This window comes from Sander vitreus, chromosome 22, assembly GCF_031162955.1.
Source record: "Sander vitreus isolate 19-12246 chromosome 22, sanVit1, whole genome shotgun sequence".
NCBI classification, from domain to species: domain Eukaryota; kingdom Metazoa; phylum Chordata; class Actinopteri; order Perciformes; family Percidae; genus Sander; species Sander vitreus.
Genome location: NC_135876.1, coordinates 4,169,842 through 4,192,507, shown reverse-complemented (window position 1 = coordinate 4,192,507; position 22,666 = coordinate 4,169,842). Strand labels below are relative to the sequence as shown.

At 40.4% G+C, this 22,666-nt stretch overlaps 1 protein-coding gene across 2 annotated transcripts; it reads left to right on the top strand.

The window, feature by feature from the left end:
• The first annotated feature begins 8,172 nt into the window (after positions 1-8,172).
• LOC144537378 (macrophage mannose receptor 1-like) lies at positions 8,173-21,918 on the top strand. 2 transcript variants are annotated; one of them, XM_078281058.1, is made up of 6 exons: positions 8,173-8,256; positions 9,557-9,759; positions 18,676-18,895; positions 19,217-19,427; positions 19,834-19,928; positions 20,414-21,918. In XM_078281058.1, exons 1-6 carry the CDS (start codon positions 8,235-8,237, stop codon positions 20,512-20,514), a joined length of 852 nt encoding a protein of 283 aa, XP_078137184.1. In that variant the 5' UTR covers positions 8,173-8,234; the 3' UTR covers positions 20,515-21,918. The 2 variants fall into 2 exon arrangements, with proteins under 2 accessions (XP_078137184.1, XP_078137183.1); XM_078281057.1 differs by having other exon boundaries at positions 19,217-19,555; positions 20,414-21,917.
• Positions 21,919-22,666: the final 748 nt, after the last annotated feature.

The following is a 22,666-nucleotide window of genomic DNA, read 5'->3' as shown; positions in this document are numbered from 1 at the left end:
GCAAATTAAGGCACAGTGTGTATATATAGCTTGAGTTGTGCGATGTATGAATGAATCTTGAATGCTTGTTCAGCATCACAGAGGAATTATTTAAAACACAGCTCCATCCATCCACTTACCCAACGCCATCATTCATTCATCTCTTTATTCAATCATTCCTAAGGTTTATGGCCTCTTGACTGGGTACAGCTTACGGTCAGCTCTGTGCGTTGCTATGGTTACTGTACACAAGCCAACTAGCCAACAGTTTCCAGGGCTGAGGTAGCGATGCAGGCCCAAAAGAAAAGGAGAAACACAGCTACTTCTAAACATTATCAAAGACTTGGATATTAACAGGTTTTTCGATATGCACAAACATTGCAACGCTGACCTTTCAAGAAGCTGGTTGCAGGAATGAAAGAGGGAGGCTGTGTTAGCACCGTTGAACAAGTCCGCCACTGTTAGAAAACTTTGAAAAAATCCCACCACAAACACGGCAAACAGAAAAAATGGATGAAACGGTCATTCTGCTTTCGGTTCACTGTGAACCGCCATGTTGCTGTGACGTCAGGTGTGTTTATGTCAACAAATTTGGGCTACATGGATCTTGCCCGGCTATCAGACTTAAATGACCCTTCCATTGCACTTCTCCATGACAGAGGTCAATTTCTTTTGCAGTTCATAGTACAATGTATAAGTCCAATATCCTTTTTGCTCTGCTTTGTAGTGCGGACAGTATTAGTTGTGTTTGTTGACCCCACTAAATGGCACTCTAGGTTTAAAGGTCCCATGGCATGACAATTTCACTTTATGAGGTTTTTTAACATTAATATGCGTTCCCCCAGCCTGCCTATGGTCCCCCAGCGGCTAGAAATGGTGATAGATATAAACCAAGCCCTGGGTATCCTGTTCTGCCTTTGAGAAAATGAAAGCTCAGATGGGCCAATCTGGAATCTTGATCCTTATGAGGTCATAAAATAAAGAAAATGCTTCATGACACTCACTACTGTTTTTGGTCTATCGCTTCATCTTATAAATGGTCCACTATATTCACTAGTAAGTCTCTGTTTCTCTCCGTGGTAGTGTACAGTGGGTTATTTAACTGAAAACAACTGCCTGCTGCTGACGATGGCGTTGAGATCGGAAAAGGAAAGAAAAGAGCTAAGAGATTAAACATCGCTGTACAGATGAGTTGAGTGGAAGGAGAGCTGAGCGGAACTGCAGAGCTGGGGATAATTCTCTGCGGGTTCATAACGTGGAGCAACGCTTTACACATGCACATTATTTGATCCACTGTTAATATAAAAATATTGATTACTGGAGCTGGCTGCCAACATCAGTCCACTGGTCTCAAATGAGACAGAGACTCATAAAAAGACGCCATAAATACATCATTTAAAATGCACTAATTTCTACTTGTTTGTTGTGAAAACATTCATTCTGCATGGTTCTTATTGGTCACAGTCCAAATAATATAATCATAGGCCTGAATGGAGTGTGAGCTGACTGCTGTCTATTTGTGTTTGTCCCCTGATGGACCTAAAACCAACGTTTCTTTCTTCTGGGATAGATAGACTAAGCCCCTAGGGTGTCCTCACAGTTAATGCAGGGGGGGGATAACTTTCTATCCAAGTTATATTCTGAAATATTAAGCTTTAACCTAGGTAAACGTACATGTTTAGCCCGCATGTTGTCTTTGGGTCAAATTTGACCCGTTTTCAAAAAAAATTCATATCAGACAATATGGGACCTCAAAATAAGCGCCGAAAATGTTAAAAATAAATAAATGACAAAACATTGGAAAAAGCGACAAAAACGATGACAAAGAAAAACGGAAGAAATCATCAAAAACTATGAAAAAGCACCAAAAACATCAAAAAGAGCGCCTGAAACATTGTAAAAGTCGGAAAAAACGTGACTAAACATCAGAAAAAGCAATAAAAATGTTGAAAAAAAGTGAAAAAGCTAGTGTTTTTTTTATGGTTGACGGTGTACTTTGCTGAATTGTGTAATAGATAATGATGAGTGGGACGAGATACAAAATTTAGATTTGCAACAAATATAAAGAGTTGCACTACAATATTTTGCATCGGGTCTACATATCACCATATATCTATAGTAAGTATACAACTGGAGCCTCACCAAATTGTCCCAAATGTAAATCTCATGTAGGTACCAGGCTGCATTGTTTGTGGGAATGCAACAAATGTTTTGTAGGGGGGTATGCACAGATGTCAGTACAGCAATAGGTCAGCAGGTATCAGTAGAACCACTTCTTTGCTTGCTTGGGAAGGTTCCTGTCTCTCTTAAAAAAAGATGATGTGATTCAGTCACTTTTAATGCTAGCCAGGAAAGCCATAATGATCAGGTGGGTCGGTGATGACAGTCCTACTGTTTCCATGTGGAAATCTCTTATTTCAGAGGTTGTGACTTTGGAAAAACTTGGACACTACATCAAGAAACGGACTCATATTTGTCTGCATAAGTGGAAGAGGCCACTGGAACTTTTGGGAATGGACAATAATCTGGACTTGAATGTATAGATAATATGATGGAAAATTGACACATTTCTGTTAAAAAAATCTATAAATAAAAAAAAACATGATTTATTAAATCATGGCAACAATTATTAGGCTATTTTAATAGCTTAGTATTCTCTGCAAAAAAAAAGGTATGTTTAAAGGCTTTAGGTTGCCCTACATGTTATTGTAGGCCCAGTTTGATATGCAACTTCATTTTGTACAATATATGTAGTAGGGGGTCCCTGCTGCATCTCTCTTTCAGTTAAGGGGTCCTTGGCTTAAAAAATGTTGAAGACCCCTGCATTAATTCATTATTATTGATTAATGGTGTGTGGTGATGGCCTTTTACGCCTAGCTGCTCTGTGTGCAGCTCTCTGCCTGAATAGCAGACTGATCTGATCTGACAAACCACACACTGTAAAACATCTGGAAGTCCATGGGAATGTCACCGCTCACTGAGTCCCACGGCTTGTATGAGTGTGTTCTTTAATCAGCATTATAGAAAATATGGGTGGGAATGTGTTGAATTGCTATTATGTGGATGTTTTGATGACGTTCAGGAGGATGGTAGAGAAGTGTGTCCCTCCTGGAGAAGGATGTGATGGACGACATTTACATTGATTTAGTGTGGGGCCATAAAGGCTATTGGCAGATCATACACATTTCAATGCACGGGGATTTGTGTGCGCTTGTGTGTGTAAAGGGGGGATGGGTGCTCTCCTTCTGCCACAACACGTGTGCAAGAGTCACTGCTTCTTGCTTCTATTAACAGTGTTCACCGGAACAGCTGTGACTTTCTTCTTCTGTCTTTCCTGATGCTCTCTCCAATTTCAACTCTGTGATTCACTATGTCTGGAAAATGTCTTTAAAACGAGTGCAGCAAACTACATACAGTAAATCTGTTATGGTTACAGGTCATTTTGAGGGCACTGCTCCTAAACTCAGGCTACCCCAAAGATTCAAGTTAAATTTAAGACTTTTTAAAACCTTTTTATCACCACCTAGGATAAAATGTAATGCCAACTTCACAGCCATAGTATGGGAAATAATTATAAATATATAATATGATAAATAATTATTTACCAAGTAGTCTTGCATAGCCATACCTTCCTCCACAGTGCTGTGGAGGAAGGTCTGGCTAGTCCACACAGCATTCCTGGATGAGAGAAAAATGTGCTTTGCTTTACTGGCATTTCTTTAAACCAATCACAATCGTCTTGGGCGGTGCAAAGTAGCACCGCATCTGCAAAATAGGAACTTGTTTTGGTGGAACATGTGTACGTTCAAAAGTAGTTTTAGTCGTGCAACAGAAAACTCAGATTGGACAGATAGTCTAGCTAGCTGTCTGGATTTACCCTGCAGCGATCTGAGGAGCAGTTAACCATAGTCCTCAGAAATCCACCAGAGTTTAGAACGCCAACACAAAGGAAGAGGAAAACAGACATCTGAAAAGAGTGACATCCGGCAGAACGAGAGCAATCCTGGAAGTGAAACGTCGTGCATATAGACTATTTACCAAGTAACATTACCTGAATTTAATAAAAGATATTATAATAGTCCACAATCATATTTAATACACAACATAAAATAAATAAAATATTTGTTGCATTAAGAGCTCTCATGCTATGAAACAAAAAATACAAAATAGCATCATAAAAAAATGTGTCCAATTAGTTTAATCTTGGCTATATAAATATTACCTAACAAATTTGTAATGTAATATAGCATAATAAGCCAATGTAAATGCCAATTGCCAATTTGCATCTACAGGCTGCTTGAAAGCACCGGGGATAAGGAGTCGAGTTCCGGTTTGTTGTTTTCTCGTCCCGGTGATCACAACATCTAGGGGACGTCGTCAGCATCGAATGTGCGTTAGCATGTTGGATGCGTTTCCATTCACATCCCCTACAACGGTGGAGCGACGCCAACACACCGTCCTCGTCTTATAAAGTTACACAACTCTCTCTCCGTTGTTGTTGTAGCTGATCAGGAACTTGCAGATGGCTCTTCCAGCTCCGTCGTTTCTTTAGACTAGTCTATATCCACGACGTTCCACATTCGGGATTGTTCCGGTGTTGCCGGAAATTCTAACGGATGTCCGTCACCTTCCTCTTTCTTTGAGTTAGCGTTCTAAACTGCGGTGGATTTCTGAGGACTATGGTTAACTGCTCCTCAGGTCTCTGCAGGGTAAATCCAGAAAGCTAGCTAGACCATCTGTCCAATCTTTCTGTTGCACGACTAAAACAACATTTGAACGTGCACGTGGATGTATAATAAAGGACCATGTCGCACCGTTATTATTATACATCCATGTGTCTTGCACACTCCACAGTCAAGAGCTTAAAGCAAAAAGACTGACATAAACGTACCTGTACTGTCATATAACATCCAAGTCACACCCACACCTAAGTAAATTGTAAAGTCACCCACACACACACACACAATATTTATGACATTACAGTATTTATTTAACCCTACGACAAGGACAAGAAACAAATTAAGACCTTTGTGAACAATTTTTAAGACTTTTAAGGCCTTATTTTTTAGAATATTAAATACCCTGTAAATGTGCCTACAACTAGCCTTTATATACTAGGCCTACTTATGATATGAGTCAAATTAGTTATTTTTTCACCCTTGTTTTAAATGTAGTCTGCATTATAACATTCCAAAAGTGCTACATTAACAGTACAAAAGACTAAACATCTTTTCGGCAAAATCAATACTTTTCAGTTTTTTAAACTGATTGCCGTCATCAGCAGTCAGAGTAAATCCACAAATATTTCATGTTGAGTTCAGCTTTGGTGAACTTCAATTTGACATCCAATTTGATTCACCTCCTCCGCCGAAGTATTAACTTCTGCACAAAAGCTCTCATTCTCTTAATAAGGCTTTATTGTATACATAAAACAGGGAAATCTGAAATGACAACACAAGGGGATCCAGAGTTTGAAGGTTTATCAGATGCCTAAGCACTGCAGTTTATAATACAATGAGACAGGATTTTACGACTCAAACTACAATAATTTTATCGTCCATCTTGGACATTACATGGTAAACAGCAGACTTAGGCCCCTGGAACTTTTAATTAACAGCAGTGTATTTTCGGATGACATTCCATTGAGCCAGATTCAATGTCTTTGCTGGAAGACCCTGTTTTTTTATATTTGGTAGAGCCAACCTTTGTCCCATTTGTCCCTTGACAAAGGCAGAGTTTACCAAAGACAAGCTGGAGTTTCTGGAGACAATTCATGTCACTCCACTCAGCAGCCGGGGAAACACAACAGGACACCTCTGGTGGTTTTGAGGAGCTGCAGCAATTATTTGTGGTCAAACTGTAGACTCAAGCTACTGTACCTTTGCTTGATATCTTCATCGGTAAACATATACTCTCCTCTGCTCCATCGCTCACACCTCTCACTTTCTCGCTCTCTTCAGCAGCGTCCTCAGAAGGAACTCTAACTGTCCCTCCAACATGGTAGATGACCTGACGCGAATATCCAAAACTTATGAATAACAGTTGAATAGTCTATTTGTGTCCGACCATTTCTGCAACTTTCTGAAAACGATGGGTTTGAACCCATTGATCTCTGTAGCTCTTTTTTATTTTTTAACACAACTTGCTCTGTCACTTTTCATGTAATTAACCCTAACAACTGACTGCACCACTATGAATGTCTTCAAGGAGAGACTGTCTGAGAATGTACACCATTATGGCCTGGCTTTTCACTCAGCCTTCCAGTCTATCAGTGCGGAGCAGCTCTAAACACTTGATTTCTAATGAGGTCAACAAGTCATTCAAACTAGTTCTGATAGAGAATAACCTGGCTGTCAGATCACAGCTGACACAATATCAACAACCCATGCATGTTACTTTCATAAGTCAGAATAGTATTGATTAAGATTAGGTGGTGGGCGGTTCTGCATGCTACTAACTAGTAATCTTGCTGTCTTTAGGAGAAAGCACAGACTCACTGAGAGGCATGCCAGAAGGTGTGTTGCAAGTATTTGATATAGACAAATAGTGACATCTGGTGGGCCACCCTTGGTATTGCATTTGTATTGAGTGAGTTAAAAAGCCTCTGAACACCCAACCTAAGGTCTTTTTGTGAATGTACCCGAGTCAAACTTTCGTTTAAAAGCATAATTAGGACGGAATCGCCACTTTTAAGATTTACCGTATTCTCGTTTTTGGTCAAATGGCCTTGAGTGAGTGGGAGTGCTAGGGGCACTACTATGATCGCATCAAAATCACTATTTTTAAAACACTAAGAAGGCTCGACACAACATGAAACTTTGCTCGAAGTATCACCAGGGGCTCTACACATGAACTCGAGCATTGACAACATTGTTTGTGTACACAGAGTTTACTAAAAAGAAAGGTTTTAACAACTCACTGTAGCACCGATTTTTTTTTTCCCATTGACAGTACTCGGATACATCTAGCGATCAAAATTCAGGTAAAAGTTGGCCGGATTTCTCCTTTAAGTCAATATATTGAGATACTAAGTAAATATATTAATTCTAAGTCAATATTTTAAAGTTTCTCATTACTTTGAGATTCTTAGTCAATATTCAGAGTTACTAAGTCAATATTTTCAGATATGAAGTCAATATATTAAGATAATAAGTTAATATTTTCAGATATGAAGTCAATATATTAAGATAATAAGTTAATATTTTCAGATATTTAGTCAATATATTGAGATACTATATATTATATATATATATATATATATATATATATATATAATATATTGAAATTTTAAGTCAATATTTTAAAGTTTCTCATTACTTGAGATTCTTACTTTATATTCTGAGATACTAAGTCGATATATTGAAATACTAAGTCAATATATTAAGATATTAAGTCAATATGTTAAGATACTAAGTCAATATATTAAGATACTAAGTCAATATATATTGAGTCTAAGTCAATATTTTAAAGTTCCTTATTACTTTGAGATTCTTAGTTTATATTCTGCGATACTAAGTCAATATTTTGAGAAATTAAGTCAATATTGAGATGAGGAGCAGGGGATAGTGGACCCAAATGCAGGGAGAGACAGGCAGGCTGGAGGAGATGGTTTGAGCTTGAAGTTTAATTTAACAAAAAGCTTTTTCTATTTTTAGCCCCTGAAACTGTTTTGATTTATCCATCTTGTTCCATAGACGACAACTCACTAATCGTACCGGCTTGCTTGCCGCTCATGGCACCCACCCGCTCGTAGAACCCTTTGGTTCAGCTACGAGCCAGAAAGCTGTTATGCTAGCAAGATTCAAACACAGTAACATTGTGTACGGATGACAATTAATAAATACAATTTATCAGTATGTTTATATTTTGATAAATACCAAAATGTGAATGTTGGCATTTTAATCCATGAGGAACACTGCTGGGAAGCTACAGAATGCTATAAAAACCTTAAAAATAAATAATGGACTCGCCCCTGAATGTAATGGACATATCACTGCCTTGAAATGGCTAATGATCATTCACTACAGATTGTGGTTTCTATTTGTTTTTGGCTGTAGTCCAACAAAAACGGTATCAAACATGTTTTTGACAAAGAGGAACTATATGCATTTCATTTGCCTTACATGCAAATCATTTTAAAATAACATTTCCATGATGTCAACTGATACTGATCTTCTGTAAGCCGTTGGAAATTTTACCATATCAGCAGCTGCCAGTCTGAAGTCACACATTAAGACGAACCGAGAGTAAACAAGATGCTCATCATGGCTGCATCAGGCAAGTGTATATTATAAATGTTTATATTCTTCTATTACAGTACATTGATACATCCTTGTGGCAGAACACTATTAGGATGCACTTCAGTTTTATTATAGTTGATTTACAGACTTCTAACTGAATACAGTGGTTATTTTATGTTGATGACATCCATATATGGCTGGATAAAGACCTCCAAACTGACTTTAAAAACAAAAAAATCACACTGATCTGTCTGAAAGAAAAGCAGGAACCAATCACAGCTCTCACATTTTCTTAGAAATTAAATTAGGGATAAAAGAAGGAAAATGTAGCAGAGTCTGTGTTATGCACTGCTGGGTTGCCTTTTATACTTACACTAATGAATACTAGTGATTAAAGACCTGATTGTATTTTATTTTCCTTCACATGCAGGGGCCCTCAGGCATGTTGGCCCCTGGTAGATCTGCCCTGATCAGGCATGCAAACTCCTTATCTTTTGGCAAAATTTGCCGTTTTAAAACCAAAATGGGTCATCTAAGTGATTTGTGCAGATCCGATGAGAAAATATTTGAGGGGGTAGGTGGGTCCGGCCACAGTTTTATAATGAACAGAAAATATTTTTACATCTCTAAGGTGTTCTGTCAAATAATGCCTTAACAGGCTGCAAGGAGAGCAGCTGGCTGCCTGCCTGACTGAGGGTCTCCATCACTGGGTCGAGCCCAGAGGGCATTAGAGCTGTTCTTCTCAAAGCCCAGGAACATTAAGGGCCCTATCTTGCACCCGGCGCAGCGCGGTACAAAGCCCGATGCAAGTGTCTTTGCTATTTTAAGACCGTCCAGCGCCCACGTCGTTTAAATAGCAAATACACCTGCGCCCATCTGTGCGCCCATGGGCGTGCTAGTCTTACAGGGAGGTGTGTTCAGGTGCATTCTTGGCCTATTGCTATCTTGGGAAGTGATCGCGCCATTGACCAACAAAAACCTGGTCTAAAGTCAATAACGCAGCATTTCATTGTTATTTTAAAAGCGCATCAGTAAAATAGTAGTTCAACACAGTTAATCCTGTTTGTTTAATTTCTTTTGATGACTCAAATGTATGCTATACAAAAATATGTTTATGGTTAAATTGCTTACAAGAACACAACATTGTTTACAAGATCACTAATTCTACATAGATCTAGCCTTTTCATTTGTGTGTAGCAGAAGTGCAGCAGATTGATGCATTTAACTTTATAATGTACAAAATTTTCTTCTGGGGGAGCATACCCCCGGACACCCCTAGAGGGTCAGGGGTCCGCTGAAAAGTTATTAAAAATCAATCTGCATGTCTGTCACCACAGGGCTGAGTGCTGTGTCATCACACGCTGGACGGCAGTACCATTTTGTCTATGAGCAGAAGAACATGACTGAAGCAAAAAGTTACTGCAGAGAGAAATACACAGACCTGGCCACTGTAGACAACATGGAGGATGTGAAGACCCTGAATAACATGGCAGATTCAAGAAAAATGGTCTACCCAGGATACCAAACATACTACTACTATGTAAGTTCACTTTTCTCTCTCTACTACTACTCAGAATACTACAGCTATGTGAGTTCCCGTTTCTCTCTCTTTCATTTCAAAGTCTTTTTCGACAATCATGTCAGTGACAGGTGGGGCAAAACCCTACATAGTAACTGTAACATTTACAAGTTAATTCATATATTTAAGTTAATGTACAAAAATGGATTTACAATGTTTATGCAGGTAACTATTTACATATTTGTGTTTAAACAGTCAGTACTTGCATATTTACAATTTATTTATCAGCAGTTAAGAATCTACTTCTGTGGATTACCTCACATTTACCTCAGAGTTCTGCAACAAATGGGTTGTTGTAAAATAAGTGTTGTTGTTGTGGAGCTGATAAAGTGGGAAGAACAGTAAAGTGCTGCTTAAAAAAGTTATCCGTCTCTATCCAGCTGTTTCTCTTTATTTAGAGTGATACACCACATAACGAACCCTCACCTTACATAACTAACAACTAAATGTGTTGCAGTAAAAAGTACAATATTCCTCATTGAAATGTATTATTATTATTATTATTATTATTTATATAACATTTCTTTTAAAAGATCTACATACCTTCACATAAAAAATAAACGTTAATAAACTAATATCCTAAACCGTGAAATTTAATATAAGGACCGTAATGGACCCTCTCTCTGCACCACGCAATTATGAAACCCATGCAACTTCGAGGCAAGGCCCACCCTTCAATAGCATTCACACCATAGAAATAAAATGGATAGAAAGGCCATTGGTGTTGTGGTTGTTTATATTTTTGTTTCCTGTTTTGTATATTTCCTGTAGTTTTTTTTATCATTCTGAGGATGGTGTAGGTTTCTGTTTTCCTGTTTTGATTGTGAATGATGTTTGTATGTTACTGTTTTCCTGTTCTTGATAATTCTTATGATGGGGTATGTTTCTCTTTCCTTTTTTTCTTGTTTTATTTTGATAGTCTGGTTTTCTGTCTTGTCTTGTCTAGTTTTGCTAGTTTTGTCTGATTGTTCTGCCCCGCCCTGATGTGTTTCACCTGTTGTGTCACCTGTCCCTTATTTGCTTGTTACCTCTTGTATTTAGCCTGTGTTCCCTTTGTCTTGGGTCAGATCGTTGTTTCTGTGTGTTAGTTGTCAAGTCCAGTTCTGTGCTCCCTGGTTTTCCTGTTGTCTCAAGTTCCTGGTTTTTTTGACTACTTTTGCTTTTTGTATTCCCTGCTCTCTTGGTTGCTCTACACTCTGGAATAAGTTTTTGCCCTCTGCATTTCGGACTCCTTTTGTTGATGTCAACTGTGTTTTCCGTTAATAAATCGACAAGCAACGAAACTTCCGCCTGCTCTCTGCATTTGGGTCCACTATTCCCCGCATATCGTAACAATTGGACTGTTTACCGTGGTCATTTGATTGGTACACAACAAAATGGCGATTGTTGTTGTCACGGTGACAATACGCGAGTGGTGCCGTAAACTGTGCTGTTCTTGGAGTTGCAGGGAGTGAGGAGGAACAGTTAGACCCAGTGGCAGTAGGTCAGAGGATCGCTAACGTTAGACCCAGCGGCAGTGGGTCAGAGGACCGCTAACGTTAGACCCAGCGGCAGTGGGTCAGAGGACCTCTAACGTTTGACCCAGCCAGCTGTTAAGCTCATTCTCTGTAACCGATGCAGCGTGACCGCACAGCGTAACCAGCCAGCAGGTGAACAATGTGTTAGTTCGCTAGTGTTGGCTTGCTAACTCCACCTTACCCCCTTACCACGTCGTTCACAGAAAACAAGCCAAATTAAGCTGTCACCCATGGCGAGAGCAATGCGCTTTGTGTGGATGAAACATTGAGTTAAGTTGACTCATTTAGCGGCTGGCTCTCTGCCCCATAACGTTACTACTCCACGGCTTGTTTGTCCGTTGCTACAAAACCTCAGCCCCGCGACTCGCTGGAAGTCGGCTGTTACACCTCAAATGGGACAATGTGATTATCAGAGATGGGGACTCGAGTCTGAGACTCGGCCATCTGATCTGTCCCTAACACTGTATTGTTAAATCTTATGAATTCAAAACATGTCCTGTAGCTACCATCCAGACAGTACAGTATCAAAATCAGTTGTAGGATAACGTTATGGGGTCTACTTAACACATCCCTCTAGACCTCGGACCTGGTGAAATATTAACCTAAGTCTGTTACATCATATGGATACAACTATAAAGATACAATTTGCATGTTCCCAGCATTAGCACAACACTTTGTGATGGTTAGCTTGTTACCTGTGATTATATATGCTAAATGTAACGTCTCTTTCACTCAAAAAAATGTCTAATGTCGAAGTGGAAATCAAGAGAATAGTGGCAGCGCCACACCAGTTACAGAACATGCATCTCAGTGTCAGTCCAAATTACGCACAATAAGCAGTACGAACTCACTGATGTAATGCCATTTATTTTCTAAGTGTTAGTAGGCTCAGTGAAACTGAGTCCAGCGCGAGGGAGATCCGACTCAGAGGAGGAGAGGTTTATGAGGCCAGCGTCTCCACGGCAGGTGACAGTGCGCACGGATCCGCTGCGCCACGCATGGATGAAATAGTAAATAGGACTACAGCGACAGAATTATGTGCAGAATTAAGACAGTCAAGACGGCCCAGTGTTTGGTGGACCAGGTACACCTTGTTCACTTAATAGCCTACAAATCATCCACGGGATCAATTACGCATCACATGAGTTTGCCCACCCGACACAGCGTTTGTTCCTGGGGAGATGGATCCGTGCATCCCGCCTCCTGTGCGCCATGGATTTCTTAGCCTCAGCAACCACTAACTATAAGATACAATTTGCCTGTTCACAGAATTAGCACAACAATTTGCGATGGTTAGCTTGTTACCTGTGACGATATATGCTAAATGTAACGTCTCTTTTCACATTAGCGTGTGAGTGACTGACCTATTTAGGTGCGTTTTGAGATGCCTGTTGCTGATCCGGCATCATTTATCTTGGTGCCACACACTTTGCATGTAGCTGTTAGATTACTGCCACTGTTTTACGAAGTTATTGAAAGCAAAACTAATGAGAAAAGGCACAACTCCAGGAGGATTTGGTGTAGCCATCGGCAATGCCTTTTTTGATATGTGAGTGCGCGCACATAGGCGCATGCATTACGTTGCACATTATGGCAAAGGGCAGGGGACATACAGCTCGTCATACGTTTCCCCGTATATGCGCCAATAAAAGAAAATAGAAATACATGAATACATTTTGATTTAAAAAGCAATAATTGCATGAAAACAGGTTGTTGACGAGTCTCGAAGCTCGAGTCCGAGTCAAGTCTGAAGTCTTTTGGGTCGAGTCGCAAGTCAAGTCTGAAGTCAGCTGTTTGTGCGACTCGAGTCCCCATCTCTGGTACCTCCACAGCAATAAAGTCGGTCGCGTTTTAATAAAGGAGGTGAGACACAACCTTGTCTACCTTAAAGCAGACATAGAGCATAGTCAGAGCCTTAAAGTCTCGCATCACCGGACCTGGGTTTTAGTTTCACCGTCAGGTGAAATACAAACAGCTGGGTGCTCATGTGTTGCTGGACCAGGGCGATCCTGCAGCCATGCAGGTGCAATACTTTGGAAGGTAAAGTGTTGATTCTTTTGATAGTTTTCTTTTTTTCCAATGTATTTTGTAATATTAGTTTGCAACTAACAACTATTTTATAATGGACAATTTTCTAATGTAGGTTGAGAATGCAGTCAGACAGGGAAAGACAGGGATATCATGCACTGATGTGCAGAGGAAGTGGAATGCAGGCACAAGGAAGAATGTAGAGCAGAAAAAGGTGAAGCATATACATTTCAAACGTCACAAACCAGACCACATTCATCCAGGCTCATCAACATCATCACCAAGTGTGTCATCTACAGAAGGCTGCCCCAAACGTTTCAAGGATCACTCAGAATTTAAAAGTTATGTCAGTTCCTCTGTGATGGCCCCACTATTCCAGCTACAGACGGATGGTCTCCTTCAGCGGTGTTACAGATTAGATATAGAGAATGAGTCTACTCAGAGCCCGTGTGATCTACAGATACCACATACAGAACACGGCACAACACTAACCTGTAAGAAATGTCTTACTTTTTATGAGACCTATATACAACTAAGTCCTGCTCAGGTGGAGAAGTTGACTGAAGAGACCCAGGTACAGAGTGCATCACAACTGTGGCATGATGCAAGGAAGCTGCGACTGACTGTGAACACAGCAAAGAGAGGCCCCAAAAGGGGTACTACTAACCCACAAAAATTCCTAAATGAACACTTGCATCCCACCTTTACTGGCAATACTGCAACTAAATAGGGAAAAGAAAATGAGCACATAGCCATACAGCACATGGAGGCTCAAGGGCACACTGTGGAGAGGAAAGCCTGGTAGTTTGTCCTGAACATCCCTGGTTTGGAGCCAGCCCAGATGGAATTTTGGACTCAGCAAAGCTCCTTGAGATTAAGTGTCCCCAAAAGAGTCATGCTTAAGTGATGGACATTATCTCATTCTTCCCAATGGGCAAAGTGGATACTACCTCCAGGTGGGTAGACAAATATTGTTACTTATGTGTGAACTAATGCAACAAATATTTGTGAACCTTCATTAAAACATGAATGAGCCTTTTTTTCATTTATTCTTCCAGATCCAGCTGACAGTGATGTTCCTGGGGCTACAGAGCTGCAAACTCGTTATCTGGACATCAACTGAGCACCTGGAGTTGGACATTTCATTTGACAAAGACTATGCAGTTTTGCAAGTTTTATTTTTCACACATGCTTCCAAGATTAGTAGATGACTTTGTTGCAAAAAAAGCTGAAGCTCTGCCCCAAATACCTGAATCTGTTGGAAATACAGTAAGCACACAACAAACACCAAGAGTGCTGTAGAAAAGCAGTAGTAGAAACTAAAAAGTAAAGTAAGAACAGTTTTATTTAGGGCACTGCAGTATACAACAGCTCAACAATCAATAAATGAATATACTGTAACACAGGCATGCTCCAATATAGGGAGGAGTGTTCTCAATCACACCAGGTTCATTTAATAAAACACATAGGAAGGCAGTTTAAACAGAATAAGTTATACATTAAGCTATATCAAAAGACATCTGTATTATTATAAAAAAACTTCAGGCATTAGAAAAGTATATTACATTACATTTTGTTTAAGCTTCTTTTATTTTTAGAGTAAAGGAATTTGCAGCACTGTACCTGTTATGTATTATAAGTATGATTGTAGCTGTACTTAATTACAGTTTGAAATGTTAAATTAATGAAGTGTGTGTGTGTGTGTGTTGAAGTGCAATATATTAAATGTCTTCTTACTTTTCACTTGAAATAAGCTCACCTATTAAATTCACTAGACCCGCACAGATCTTGATTATTTTATCAATTTTTGGGACCAAGTTGATTGGCATTGTTTGAGAAAGAATCCTGTACACCTTAAGACGCCTAATTACACGTTCAACATAAATGCGGGCGTGAGCAATGCGCTGTGTATGAGTGACCTCCTCATTGGTCAGCTGGCAACCTTTGCGTGTAAATGCTAGAATGATTAAGTTCACTCTACCCTCCTCCAGCAAGTCCCTAACTGTGAAACCACGATCACCCATCACTTCATCTCCAGCACGCAAATAGTCCAGAAACCCAGAGTTCTGTGATATGTACCTGTCACTGCATTTGCCACCATAAGCATCTGAAATGAACATGATTACTCCAGAGGGAGAAATTGCCACTAAATATTTCAGTGTTGCTGGCATAGTAGTGACTGTATGATTCACTTCTACTGTTCAGATTTTTGGCTTTCTGTAAGACAGTCTCTGTGCAGTCAATTACACAGGTTATGTTTGAAAAGTGTTCTTTAAAAGCTTGGGGCAACATTGCTCTGATTGTTTCACGAGGCAACCACATAACAAGGTCATTGGTGTGTTCAGACATTATGTCTTTCCAAATTCCAGCAGTCTTGCTGACCTGACCTTGTGACGTTTTAAATTGTCGTGCTAAATCAGCCATGACAAAATTTTGTCTTAGCTTCATTAAGGTCATTAGGATTTGGTCTACAACAGGCATGGATGAAGAAGTCGGGGCAAATGGTTGTAGGCAGGATACAAGGGTGTGAAACTCAGTGAGTGGAATCCCTGTATACAAGAGGGAGTCTGCATCATTCTCCAAAATCAAATCTGCAACAGGACAAGGTAATTCTGGGGGTGATGTAGTAGTCATTCTGCATGTGATGGTAGGGCTTTTTGAATAGATGTGGTCCTCCATCTCTGGGTCTGACCACTGTGTTTGGGCATCACAGGAGAGCTTTGATGTAGAGGGCTCCTCATCCCGATCCATTCTGAGGGTAACCATACAGTTCACAATTATTTGGGTATGAGACATTAGCACTATCATTATTGGATTGTGCTGCTAATACTATTTAGTTTTGATGACATGTAGCCTATTGTAGCTTTAGTTTCTGAGGATAGGCTATATGAAAAATCTGGGGAGAGTTTTTTTTTAAAACTAATGTTAGGCTACTATCTGGATTTTTTTTCAACACACAGATAATCATAATAAACTATTTTTAGTTTAAGGCTGCCCTGCACTTCGTACCATGAACTGCCTTACATTTTAAATTGTACAGAAAACAGTAATTAACTGGTTGTCATTAACGTTACCAAACAAACACTACAATGCTGTGTCATCTGTACACCTCAAATCATAGCCTACCTGATGTTCTCCTGGCACTGCTGTCAATCCGTTTGAGGACCCGACGTCTCTTCTGTGGAGGGCTTTTGTAGCCAAACCACAAAGTAGGATGCGGGTTTTCCTCAATCGGCCTTTTTGTCCACAAAATGAAATGAGCACACATACAGGGTTTTGGGTGGTTTCTTCAAGGCTAGGTTTTTCAGCCACATTCGTTTGTATTCCTCATCTGTTGGCAGGCAATGGAAACTGTACCGTTTGTCACAAGAACAATCCCTTTTTGTTGCGGGAGTGTGTTCAACACATTGTTGAAGCCACAGATTAAGCTTAGTCTGGTTGTTAGTACAGCCACGAACAGCGCAACAGGTACCAGAGCTCCGCAATGACATTTTATAACAATAATAATAACATATGTTAAAACACAAACCAGTGTTAGTTAGATTAGCTATAGTTGAAATTACTTTAGAAAGAAACACGGTTGACGGCTGGCTGGGGACAGAGCCATATCTTTCTCTATCACTCTGGCTGGGGCTAACGTTAACGTTACTAGGAAACGGCTGGAAGAATGAGTTAAATCTTTTCTGTAAGTCATTGAAACGAGATAAGGATAAAAAAAGCCCTTGAATTGATTGATTTACTTGAAACTCATAATTTAATTTGAGATAGGCCCTTCTATTTATTTTCTCTTATTTTATTTAAATTTTTTTAAATCTTTTTGTCGATTTGTTATATATATGCTTCGTTCTTTTTTGTAGTGGATATGTAAATATGCCTTGTTTGATCGTATATTTGCATTCAGAATGAGTGAATAAAAAAAACAAAACAACAACTAGGAAATGGCTACTTCCGCTATCTCACCAGAAGTTGCACCCATAATCATTTCTACAGTAGCCTCTAAATTAGTCAAATCTAACTAACTAACTTAATGTTTCATTCACACACTCTTGTCACATCGTAGGAAAGCACATTGCTACCGCCAGATGAGTGACAATTTTGTTCTGCTAATTTTCTGTAAACCATGTAGCATGAAGCTAACGTTAGCTAACTAGCCAGCGGCAGGCCGTTCAGATTTGGTCCCTCCGCCCCGCTCCCACCATAGGGATAATTTTTGCAGAGAGAACGGATGACAGCCTGGCAGAGGCACAGTCTGGTTAGCCATCTCCGAGTGTCCGCTGTCTTCCCAGCGGGGACTGAAGCAGACGGACCGTAGGCTCTGCTCTGTTGTGCCACTGCTGATTCGAGCAAAACGCTATTTGTAGTTGGTATCATAGCAACTTACGGGTCTGGTATCCGGGGCACGAATTTACGAATCCTATTATGGCCACGCCAAGACCAGCCCTTCGCACACTACTATTGGCCAGACGCCCATGCCTACGCAAGGTAACGTAACCCAATTTGTACAGGTCCTATCCCCTGAACAATCGGCTATCCTAACCTTAACCACTCGAGGTCAATGCCTATCCCCAACCAATCAAGCTGCTATTGAAGGGCGGGTCTTGGCGTGGCCATAGGAGGATTCGTAAATTCGCTTCCGGGGCCTGCTGGTATGGAGAGTTATTTCCTCTCAGGCAGCCGCAGAACGTCGGCTTGGTGTGTCGAGGCCTTTAATATTGAATATGAACAGTAGGGGTGTGAATCTTAACTGGTGTCATGATTCGATTGCGATTATCCTGTCAACGATTCAATATACATCACGATGTGTCACCTCCTCAATATTATTATATATTGCTCCACAAAGTTTTCCTCGACAAATTTTAGCAGTCATCGATATATATATATGAACTCCCCTTTTAATTGTATCTGCTCTTAGGAAAGACACTTTCAGAATGTAGCGGAGTCTGGGAAAATCAACAAGCAACATCAGTAGGCAATAATCGTAGGCAGAATCGTCCATGTCAGCATCACGATGCACCATAATTAATTTCAACACCCTTAATGAACAGCAGAAATTATTACAGAGAGCATACCTGTTTTAATGCTCATATGGGCGCCTGAAAATAGTTTTTAGATGGACTTGAAAAAAAAATTGTGAACCTGTCCTTTAAGAGTTTTACAAACTGAAACTTTGTTGTTAAAGTCGAGCCAAAGTAATCCTAAAACCCTATGTGTGTAAGTCGTTGCGGATCAGACTGCTAGTATCAAATCTGTAAATAGTTTGTGTTAAATATGGCTTGAACAAAAGCTAGAGCAGGGTCTAATTCTTTATATCACAATCAAATGTTGCTTTCAGCGAGCCTGGATAGGACTGTACGATGACGAGGACAGCTGGCGGTGGTCACTGACGAACACAAGTTTCTACAAACCCGGGGAGACGGAGTTCAGACGATGGCAGACTGGGAAACCGAATAATAAATTCACTAAAGAACAATGCACAGAGATGGGTGATGATGGGCTATGGAACGACATCAGTTGTGAAAGCTCCAAGAAGGCAGTCTGCATACATGTCAGAGGTGAGAATATTAACTAGTGACGTTTCCCTTCTCTGCTCCTCATTGCCTCTTTGTTTGTATTATTTGGGCCTAGGTAGTTAGGTTAGAGCCGTTCAAAGTGCTTTAAAGGTGACTGACAGGCAAATAATAAAACAGTAGAAATTAGTGCATGTTCATATGCACACAGCTTAAAATATAGTCAAAAATATTCATAATAGAAAAGCAACAATATAATGTCTATTGTTTTGTAAATTTTAAGACATTTCTTATTATTGTGGAAAATCCTGCCACAGATGTGGCATGGATGGGAGGCCTCTACTCTTCTCTGTGCTTTATTTTCAGGGCCAGATGTGACTTTTATCCTCACTAACATCTCCATGACGTGGCCTGCGGCCCAGAGCTACTGCAGAGAACAGTACACAGACCTGGCTAGTGTGAGAAACAGCACAGAGAACCAGAAGGTGCAGGAGCTGATACCTACTGGAGGATCAGTCTGGATCGGCCTTTTCAGAGACTCCTGGAAGTGGTCGGATGGAAGTACTTCCTCATTCAGGTACTGGAACACTGGGGAACCCAACAACGATGGAAACGAGACTTGTGTGGCTGCAGCCTTCAGTCAATCTGAAAAATGGGAAGACTGGAACTGTGAAATAAAGAGAGCATTCATTTGTTTTGGTCCAGGTGAGTGCTAACCCGTGATTCACATCAGATTCAGGGTTACTTCAGCGTTGGATGGGAATAAACAAAACAAAACATCAGGCTCTGGATAATACATTAAAACACTCATGATGTGGATCATTTTTATTAAAGTGTTTGGAAAGTTAGCATGCAGTGAACTACCACTTTTTCCCTTGCCATTGTTTAAACTGATGATGAGGAATGCCAATGTTACATGAGCAGGATGCTGTTTGTTATTCAAGCAGAAATGTTATATCTGATAGAGTTTTTTTTTTTTAAAGTGCCTGCTTCAAAGCATGTGATAAGACTGAGGTTGGAGAAGAAGAACTCCCTGGATCTGAACAACCCTGCTGTGATGGAGGCCATGTTGAAGCAGGTACATCATGTTTTATACTTTTATGCAAAAACAGACCAGAGAATAAGACAAAACTTTTTTGATCAGAGCAAAAATTCACATTCCAGCAGAACAAGGAACAGTCTGAGGAGGAAACTATTTAAAATAATAAATACAGCTAAATAAGAGAATTCAAAAGCTATTACATTATACACATTATGGCCATATACATATATATACATGACATGTGCAGAAGTAAAGAGTCTAGTCGTGGCTCTCTGCAGGCCTTATTGAGGGAGAATAAGGACTAATTATGATTCAACACTGTCTGGAATAATGTACAAATACAATCCAGCAATCTGAGAAAAGTATGTACAAGAGAAGAAAGTCACAAGCTCTAATATATAGAGTCTAAATATATACTGTATGTAATATATTTCGAGAGCTCCCAGATGAGTCCAATCTAAATAATAATAATGGGATCTGTGTCTCTGTGAGTGATGATGTTGAGGAGTTGTGTGTCTCAGCTCAAACAGAAGCTGAAGGCCCAGGGTCTGGACGACAACATCAAACTGAGCTGGAGGAAGCAGGCCGATGGAAAAGTATTCCACAAGAAGAAGAAGGATGAGCTGTAATCAGCGCTGCGTCTATTTTCATCAGAGAGAAGTGTGTTTCTTTCCTTAGAGTCCTAACGGGCCAGAATAGAGATGTGACAATCAGCGGACTAAAACTATTTTAATAATCACTTCATCCTTTTAGTCATTTTGCAAGCAAAAATGCTAAATATTCACCGCTTCCAGCTTCTCAAATATGAAGTTTTGATTGTTTTCTTCATCATGTATGATCATAAACTTCAGTGTTTCCCACAGAATTAGATTCTATTTGCGGTGGTAGTTGACCCGGGGGTGGGGGGTCCACGCGTGGAAAGAGGTGCAGAATTCTTATGTAAATTGTACTGCAAATATTTTTGGCAACTTTGTATAACAGCTTAAACAGACAATCTGTCCACAGTCCCATTCTCAAGGCTATAAGGGTGCAGGGGCAGTTACAGCACACAATGTAATCTTTCAGCAAACAAAACCAATATAAATTTGTCTTTGACAAAACAAAAGATGCCACAAGTTGCAATTATGTTTAACAGCCAGATGCTGTTCACCTCTTTGTGACCTTCTGCATGCAAGACAAAAAAAGAAACTTAAATGTTACTGTATGAACGGAGCTCAGCGAAGAGGAGGAGCGAGACGACGTCTTTGCAGCTTATTCAGGGAGTCAGGTCAATGTCGCTAAAGCGCTCAAAGCTTTGAGTTTCATGCATAGGCTACTCCCATATGGCTCGCATCAGGTGTTAAAATCAACTGTACCAAAACATGGGACATGGGAAAAAGAACTTAACGCGACATACAAGACATTTTAATTTTTACAGGTTATGAAACTGTCTCAATGTAATACTGATAGACGGCAGTGTAGCCCGCCGCGCAGACCAACACGGTCTCACGGCAGTTCGTGAAATGGTCACGTTATTTAATCTATTGATTCGTGTAAACGGACACGTTAATCTTGTTTTCTCCGTGGTGGTCAACACGTATTTTAAACTAATATATTTCAATGGGAAGCATCTTTCGTGATCACAGCACGACTACAGTAGTGAGTAGTATGAAATGCCGAAAATCCGGGCAGGGAGGTTGGTTGGGGTGATGGATGGGTCAAATAACTCAGGACTTTCACCCCGGAGACCGGGGATCGTGTCCCACGTGCAACGTTAACTTTCCCCGTTCTTCTTTTCCTAAACCCAACCTCCGTATAGATGCTTCCCATTACGTGCTGACCACCACGAAATAAACAAGATTAATGTGTCCTTGTACATGAATCAATAGATTAAAAATAACGTGACCATTTCACAAACTGACGTGAGACCGTGACAGACAGCAGTCAGAGCTCCGGCGGACGGAGAGCTCTGCGTCCAACACGAAAAGCTTGCGTACGCTGGTTTTCACGGACACTTTGTGATGTATAAAAAAATAACTTGACGTGAGAATGTGCGGGCCGTCCGCAAAGTCTTTTCTGTCTCTGTTAGGTGGAGAATTCTAACTGAAAGGTGCTGAAAATCACCAAACATTACAAAATAAAGTTTCCACTACAGTTACTGTCATTCGTCTATGACGTTGACTATTCAAAAACATAATTACCACCGCTAATAAAAGTTTGATCAATGATGTGGATGATTCACATCAGAATGCCAAAACCCAAACGGGAAACAGTCCACAGAAGGTGTGTCGCATTGTGCTGGCATGCGGTGTGCTGCACAATGTGGCGAACAAACGTGGTGTGCCTCCGCCACAGCCCGAAGCAGAGATGGACGAACCCGACCCGGGGCCACCGAACATTAGGCCCAATGCAGCAGTCTTACAGCTTCGGTTGGAGGTCATACAAAGAATGTGAAAAGGCAAGACAATATGCATTTCCTTTTAGAGGTCTTTTATTGCGTCACATAAGTTAGTCAGACCATCATGTATTCGTCTTAATTCTGTCATTGTGTTCACAATTTCATTTTGTGACTGCCGCACAGCATCGGTGAGGACGAAAGTATGCCACCAGTCTTATCCAGGCAGCGCCAACGGCCTCTCAGCTGCCCTATGGTCCGCTCCACCACTGACTGAGCCCGAGTATGTAGGTCATTGTAACGTGGCCCGTGGGTGACATACGGATGATACCGTTCCATACAGCTGGCATGGCGCGGCTCAGTGATGGTTGGGAAATGCCTGATCGGTCAGCCAGCTCTC